Here is an 8,742-nt window from a genome sequence, read left to right on the forward strand (position 1 = left end):
TTATCAGCTGTGATTTGGGATTAAGTGAAAGTGGTGACGTGGTAAAAGGATGAAGACGGCCTTGACGGGAGATGTTTGAGTACAAAATACAAGTAAGTTCCCTCTGGTGCGGTAGTCCTTCAGTTGGTGTTAGCAGGTACACACACACACACACATAAAACACACAAACCTGACGATGCATCCAGGCTCTGAACAAAAAAAAAAAAACAGGCACTTTGTCCAGCGCCACGGCAGCGCCACAACTGTTACTGCTTGTGTGTGTGTGTGTGTGTGCATGTGTGTGTGTCTCAGGTGTCCTGGTAGGGCACGTGAAAGCACCCGGGGCCGTCGTCGTCAGGTGACCAGAAGGAGGACGGCCTCATGTGGTGGAGCTCCCTGCGGACGCAGCGAGGACACGGCTGAGCTTTCTGTCGGCACTCGGTGTGGAACACGGCGCCGCAGCCGTCGCACCTGCAACGCCACAGGAGAGCATGCAGGTCACCATGGAGGCTTTGGGAGGAGAGGAAGACTAGCACAAGTCACAAGTCCACGTTACAGCTGTCGCAAACAAACATGACTTAGAAGTAGGAAGGCTGAAATTGAAAGATTCAGAAAAAAAACGTTCAATTTCAGTCCAAAAAAGACTTTTTTGAACGTTTAGTGGTAACACTTTTTAGAAAGTCTGTCTTTTTTTAAGTATTAAACAACAAGGTTACTCCTGCAGTAGCAGAGTTTGTAAAATGGATGTTTTGGTGTAGTTTTTGTTGTTAAACGCTGACTCATCAAGACCTTTGTCACTTTTTGGATTCTTCTTTCACCGTGGAGGAATGAGAGAAAAACACAGCTATCTTCAAGAATTCCTAAAAAAAAAAAAAAAAAAGTATTCTCTTGCAGTGTTTTGAAGAACAATATCCCCCTTTTTCAAAACATTGACGCAATCTATACAACGTTTGCTGTGACACAATTTCATATTATTACCAGCGTTAACTTTTGAACTATTTAGAAAACTAAATTGGAGACAAAACCTTTTTCCCACAACAAAAAAATGTACCTGAATGAAAACTTGGACGGAACATATAACATCTTTCAAGCATTCATTTTGTCAATGGCAAATATTAGCTGACCTCCCTTTTTCACGACAAAAACAAAAATAACCATCAACCTTTGAAATTGAAAGCTATGAGAGCACGTATTACATATTTACGCACTAATAACCGTTTTACTGCAACGACCTGCTGTGTGGCGCTGCAGGATGATTACAGCCCAGTTATTGCTCATTTCCTGTCTGAGTAACTGAGTCAACAGCTCCACTAGTTCAAGTACAGTCGAGAGCCGTGATCAGCTGAGACTTCACACCTCCTCCGCAGGTCATAAAACACAACTCAACAGGTAAAGGTGTGTCTGTCTGTCTGTGTGTGTGTGTGTGTGTGTGTGTGTTTGTGTGTGTGTGTGTGTGTGAGACGGTGTGTTTCTTGGAGGAATTCTTCACTACTTTGGTTGGTAACTGTGACTGTCCAAATTCAGATTAGTAATACAAAATATAATCAGCAAATACATTATGATATACAGTAATTATATCCCCAAAAGGACATTTATAAACTACACCCAAAAAAGTAATTAAGTACAGGAACGAGGAAATATATATATATATATATATATATATATATATATATATATATATATATATATATATATATATATATATATATATATATATATATATATATATACCTTTTATATATATATAGACCTTTTCAAGTCTTTTCAGATCCCATAAAATCAATCGTATCTGTAATCAATGACCAGCCCAGATTGTTTTGGGGCTCAGTAAATACCCTGCATACTGTGTGTGTGTATATATATATATATATATATATATATATATATATATATATATATATATGTATATATATATGTGAACGTTGTCTGAGGATGTGTACCTCTTGGTGGCGTTCTCCTGGAAGGGGTAGAGGACCTGTCCGTTGTGGCAGAGCTCACAGATGAAGCCTTTCTCTCGACACAAACTGCAGCTGAAAACGTGCGAGCTGGCAAACTTGATCACCTTGGAGAGGAAGGGAGCCAGCTTCCCATCGATCACCTGGAGGGCAGAGAGGGACAACGGAGGGGACAACTAGACTTAGAAATGTACCAGCTGTACCAAGTCTACGGGGTCTCAGTGAGGAGGAATTCAGTTTGGAGTTCAAAATATCTGACAGGAAGGAGTACAAACTGCTGTAAGACGCCTTCATAGTGTTAACCAGTAGAATTAGATTCTTCTTAAAGGGAAGTAGAGCATGCGTTAGAATGGCCATGATGGTCGACGGTATTCAGCTGAATATAATCATGTTTAATATCCAGCTAGAGAGCAACTCATTGAAGGAGACACTGCCAGTGGTTCATGTAGTGTCTATGCATCTATCAAGGTTTTATCAAATCTCTAGGGCTCTATTTTTGCAACATTTGACATATCCCACCCTCTTTATTTCAGAATATATATAAACACATATTACATCCATGACTCTTCATGAAAGTGCTGACCGGCGGGGGAGGAGAGACGCCATGGTTTTGAGATCAGTTAAAAGTGCTTTTTAAGAGATAACATTATAGACCAAAAGAGAGAAGGAATCCTCTCTGGAGAAGAGGAAAGACTGGAGACGGGAGGAGAGGAGGGGAAAACTGAAGGAAGGAAGCAAGGAAGCAAGGAAGGAAGGAAGGAAGACAGTAAATGAGGTGAACGCCTTTTAATGGCAACGCTTGGCAACTTCCTTTAAGAGCTGAGGCGGGGGGCTGCAGTTGTATTGTAGTGAAGAGACGGTGGATGACTTAAGAGGGGAAACTGTGGAAGGAAAAGCTGTGCAGAATCTCACAGAAATACAAAAGGGAATATGGTGGATTTTTTCGCATCATGTCAATAATGCATCGTATGTGAGACGCAGAGGTATAAGGTTGGAGAAAGACCGGAGATACAATATACAAGAGAGATCTTGAGAGAGCGAGAGAGAGAGCGAGAGAGAGAGCGAGAGAGCGAGAGAGAGAGCGAGAGAGAGAGCGAGAGAGAGAGAGAGAGCGAGCGAGAGAGAGAGCCTGTATTCAGATACAAGTGGTTCCACCTGGCAGAGCTCTGGACCTCCCAATTATAACCTCCTTCATGCTGTTTGTTACACGACGAGGAGAAGAGGAGGACGGGATGGAGAGGAGGAAGAAAACACACACACACACACACACACACACAGAGGAAACATGGAGGAGCACGGATCCTGTTTACAGTAAATCACAGACTGAGAGTAATGGCCGACACCGAAGGTCTTTATAGAACAGCCCATTCTGCGCCCTGAAGTGAGTCGTCTCGTGTTTGAGGATGTTTTCACGTCGTTTTAAAGCAACAATAAAGTTTATTATTTATACTTGTGTGTCTGTATCTCTTGTTGTCTGGAAGCCTCGCTGTGTGACAACAACACATTTGTTTGTGAACAAATTGTACCAACAAGAATTTACCCGTTCATTTGTGAGCTTTATGGATGCTGGTGTGGCATAGTTCTGTCTGGCTGGTTCCCCGCGTTTTCAGTCGTTACGTTACGCTGCACTATGCTAAGCTAAGCTAGCCTAGCTTGGTAACCTATGCATGTTTCGAAACAGGTTTCTGGTCTGCAACGAGATCTGAACTTTCATTCAAGCATGGTCTCTACAGATGTTTTATTAAGTAGGAAATGCTTCCAACGTCGTGTCGTAAGGATTCGGAGAATGTGTCTTAAAATGTTTTTAAAAAAAATGTTATAGAAAATGTTACACGTGTCCCCACGCTAAACCTAAGCAGTCCGGGTCGAGCCCGGTCCACATGACGAATGGCTCTCCTGATGGAGGCTGACAGGCTCGGTAATTAAGGCCCGCTATAATTGGACTGGGCAGAATCAAACGCCTGGCAGCGCTGCTCTGGTGGCTGCTGGGTACTAGAGGGACTAAAGATGGAGGGCGGCACCGAAAGACGGACGGACGGGTGGAGAGTGACGGAAGTAAAACCGACAAGCGTAAAGCAATATAGAGAAAAAACAACGTATTGTTCATGGGTGACGCCTGGATGCAATCATACATCATAAATTAACCAAAAATAACTTAGCTGTGATATTATCACATGCATTTCTCTAAATTCACAAATTCCATTTAAAAAAAGATCCCATACATCTGCCGTACTGCGTGCTATAAATATCCAGTGACCATTTTATTTGCTGCACCAAAGTACCCGAGCCCGGCAGGGTCGCACCGGGACAATCATTCAGGCAGGAACCTAAATTTCAACCTCATTCAATTGTTCCCTTGCTCTCGTCCAACAAGGACAACAATGAAGTCAAATATTGACGGCTGAGCCGAGCGTCTGGGCCGACCAGCAGCCCGCTGGCAGGCCTCTCAGCGCTCCGATGGGAGTTCAGGGTCGGCTGGCTCGGGCTAACTTCTGTCTCCACAACAGATTTTGTTTTTGTTGACATGTGGATTCTGCAAAACCATTAGAGTCCTTATGAAGGGGGGTCGGCCGTCGGGCACAGGTCCAAAGATAAATTGGAGCGGTTCTGAGATGATTAACAGGATGGGAGAAAAGAAATATGAAAGATATTTTCTCTTTCTACAGTTTTTCTAACTTCTATATACTTTTTTTTTTACAAGATGGTTTTATGTCTCCAGGTATCCAAAAGGATTCAAATGAAACTGAGAATGTAGAATAACTCTTTGATGAGGGGTTGCATGCAGACATTGCTCAATAGGTCTAATCTGTCATTGGTCTAAATAAGCCTAATCTTCGCGGGTTGAGCAGGAAACACAAACAAGAATGCCCAAAGTTACACGCGGAGTTCCTGATTCATATTCAGTTCATGGAACGCTTTGAAAAGAGCTGACGCTTCTCATTCGGGTCAAACTTGCAAACCTATTAAAACACTGCACAACGTAGAGGACGGTGCAAGAACCAGCATTTTGTATTTTTAAACAATGTGGAATTTGTGAACAGTGCAACGTTCACAATATGATTCTGGAGCAGCCGACAGGACGACCCCCCCCTCCGACCCCCCAACACACACACTTCACCTCCTCTCCCTCCCTCAATCCATCCTCTTAAACTCCTCCCCCTCCAGTTCAACCTCTTTTTCTGCTCCATGCAGAGTCTTTGTGCTGCAAAACCTCCTAATCCCCTAAAACTGCTGTTTAACAGCCGTTCGCCTGCCCTCCTCTCTCTCCCTCTCTCTCCCTCTCTCTCTCTCTCCCTCTCTCTCTCTCTGTCTGTCTCACACACACAGACTACCGCAGCTCCATTGAGGAACTAGAAAGCCAGCTGGGATTACATGACTGGAAAGACCAGCTCTGTTTGGATAACAGCCTCTCTCCTCTCTCCTCTCTCTCTTACACACTTATATAGAAGACTCGATGTATGTTGATTGTCACTGTCTGTGGAGTCTGGAGACAAGAGATGATATATATATATATATATATATATATATATTTGTTATAAATAAAGAAGCCCTAAATATGTGTCTATGCCAAGTGATGAATGAAAAAAGAAGACTCCATAATCTGGAGGAAATCAAAGTAGCAACATTTAAGTCAATTGCAATGACACGCCAGTATCTTGTGCTTCAGCGATCTCGGAGGACTTGAATCGTGGTCGAGCAAAGAAACGTGAGCTTTTCCGCTGGGCCTTGCTCTCACATGCACTACGAGGCGATTCTGTGCTGCAGCTACCTCTTACTTATCGGGTCCCGAATACATCGACACCGTGCGGCGCAAGAGTGTCGACATACTTCTCGCTGGAACTGGAACGTTCTTCAGAGTTAAGGTCGATGCAAAAGGGGTAAACATTTGTTGCCCAAGTCGCAGGATAATGAGGACTTTCACGTTGCCCCACTTGATCTGATCGAGGAACTCTGACATCATGCATTTGAGGGTGAAAGCTACTTTTAACATTTACTTGAGGAGGCCTCTGTGTGCCTCGACAAGTGTGAGTGGAGAGGCATGCCTGGCATAGAGGGAATGCCAGAGTAGCACTGTGGGAAGCCTGCTGCGCACACACACACACACACACACACACACACACACACACACACACACTACTTTGCTACTACTTTAGTCCTCACACAAAACCCTAGAAACAATCCTTAAAACCAGCAGGGGAAAAGGGCAGAGTGTCCTTAGACAAACACATACGTTTTCTCCCAATGAACTGCCTCCTAATGGGGGACATGGGTGGAGGCTATTTGTCGGGAGGTGAATAGACTTAGTGTGGTCCAGGGTTTAGCCAGGGGAGTTTAGCCTTCACTGACCTCTGAGTGGGAACAAAAAAAGCCACGTTGATTAAGAGCGTCATTTTATTCAGGAGGTGAATCAAAAGAAACAAGCTTGTTAATATGGAAAACCAATTAAGGGGCAGAGTGCTTGAGAATCTCAGAGAGATGGGGGAGGTCAGAGGAGGGAGGGGAGAGGAGGCAAGGAGGGAAGGAGACGAGGGAGCGGTGCAGTCTATACTTATTGTGGAAATTAGAACTAAATCACCAGTTTGGTGTTTATGAGTAAATCACAGAGTTTAGCAGCGAAAGAGAGAGTGAGGCGCACACACACACACACACACGCACACACGCACACATTACACACACACACAACACATGTGTGCTGAGCGTGTGTGAGGCCAAGGGGATGTCGGGAAGAATGGAGGGATGTCACGCTTTGTTTTTCTGCCTGTTGATTCTGAATGTAACCAATTAGTGAAGCAGAGAGACACAGAGTGTGGGAGTGGAGGAGGACGAGGAGGACGAGGAGGACGAGGAGGGGGTCCAATCTCTTTCACCGTGAGAGTCTGTGGCCGAGCACTGAGTCAGAGAAGGGGGGTTGAAAGAAGAAGAAAAAAAAAATGGGGCAGGGTACAACATAATGACAAACAAAAGAACTTTTCAGTCATTTGTAAAGTTTCCTCTGACCCCCAAACTCAGTTCGAGGACTAGATACTGAACCGCTGAAAGGCCAGGCTGTGTTTCCTTTTTTTAATGACCACTGCTAAAAAAAGACAAAAAGAATTTCTCTACTTTCACATTAAACTGAAGGTATTTAAATTGAAAAACAGCGTTGGGGCGGCGTTGCTAGTATCAACGGCAGACGTGCTGGGAGAGATATCCCACCTGATAAGAAAATCTGCCGATTAGATACGCGGCAGAGTTGAAGGTTTTCACGATGCCAGATATGAATTCTTTCCACCGAGACCATTGTTTTCTTGGATCAGGACACTTGAAAGAGCTAACCCTGCTCTAAACGGGGCTATTAGAGGGTATTACCCTCTCTTATCACTGTTATGACATGGGCTCTAGCAGAGAAACAAAGGAAAGGTTGTACACTACACAAGGCCAGCAACATTCATGTTCCTCAGATTTTCAACAAATCAAATGATAAACAAATTATAAGTTTGTCTCTCAGTATTACTTAACCAAAGAAACCATTAAAACACACACACAAAAAATCCCAAATACAATGTTTCATAATAAAAAAATATATAAAAGAAACTTAAAAATCGATTAAAGCAATCGGGCATTCAGAACATGTTACATTGCATTTGTTGGGAACTACTTTAAGCGGCGGATGAATACACATTTGGTGCTCCAGTGAGTATTTGGAGCAGCCGGACAGTGTGAGTGATAGTCAACATAAACTACAGCGTGTTCACGGTCACAAAGTATTGTGTTACCAAGTGTTTTTAATACAAGCTAAGCGAGCTAGATTAGCTAACTTAGTAGCCTAGCTGCTGTCAACTACCGTACTGCAGAGTTTTCTTTTTCTTTAATCTTTTATGTGGAATAAGAAGTTAACTAATGATTTACTGAATCAACATGAGGGACAACAGATGGAAAAGAACAGGGTTCTGTTAGCCAACGTGGCTCGCTAGCAAATGTTAGCAGATCTCGAAAATAGCAAGATCACTATTACTGTATACATAAAAGCATACGTGTGTGTGTGTGTGTGTGTGTGTGTGTGTGTGTGTGTGTGTGTGTGTGTGTGTGTACCTGCTGCAGGTCTGCCATGGAGTACAGGTGGATGTGCTGTAGCAGGTATTCTCTGGGGAAGATCCTGTGAACAGACACAAGAGAACAACCAGTCTTGAGACATCATTCTCTGTATATCTATATATATATATATATATATATATATATATATATATATATATATATATATATATATATATATATATATATATATATATATATATATATATATATATCTCTGTGTATTCTCCTAAACGCCACACACTCTAATCAACACAGCCTCCCGCGACTTCTTTTAACTCGTGTTGTCTTCGGGTCAAAATGACCCATCAACACACACACATATACAGGGTCATTTTGACCCGAAGACAACACGAGGGTAAGACAATAACCACGATTCCCAACTTGCTTTACCAACAAAACAGGTCAAGGCAAAATGTATTTACTTTTATTGTCACCACCATTTAAATGTGTTATACAGACAAACCACAAGATAAACCATAAACAATAGAGTACACTTTATTGTGCCGCTAAGACAGGACAACTTTGTTTGGAAAAGAATAAATACAAACAAAAACAATATAAACCGATTGTAAGATTCTGATTGTACTTATTAGAAGAAATGCAATTAATCATTACAATTAATCATTACAGTACAATTTCACATATAAGAATGTGCATTTTGTTTATTTCATCCAATAAAATGTACTTGAATTTAATTTATGAAATATGTTAAGGGATAATGTAAGCAGTGCCT

At 42.4% G+C, this 8,742-nt stretch overlaps 1 protein-coding gene across 1 annotated transcript in view; it reads right to left on the minus strand.

Annotated features, from left to right (window-relative positions):
* Positions 1-287: 287 nt before the first annotated feature.
* Positions 288-8,742, minus strand: part of plekhm3 (pleckstrin homology domain containing, family M, member 3) — a gene marked incomplete at both ends in the record, with an annotated part of 30,017 nt that continues 21,562 nt past the window's right edge. Inside the window, 3 exons of the mRNA XM_079230534.1 lie at positions 288-450; positions 1,920-2,077; positions 8,007-8,070. Of these exons, the coding sequence (XP_079086660.1) occupies positions 288-450; positions 1,920-2,077; positions 8,007-8,070 (385 nt within the window). The remainder of the gene's footprint in view (positions 451-1,919; positions 2,078-8,006; positions 8,071-8,742) is intronic.

This window comes from Taurulus bubalis (genome assembly GCF_910589615.1).
Source record: "Taurulus bubalis genome assembly, chromosome: 15".
Taxonomy (NCBI): Eukaryota; Metazoa; Chordata; class Actinopteri; order Perciformes; family Cottidae; genus Taurulus; species Taurulus bubalis.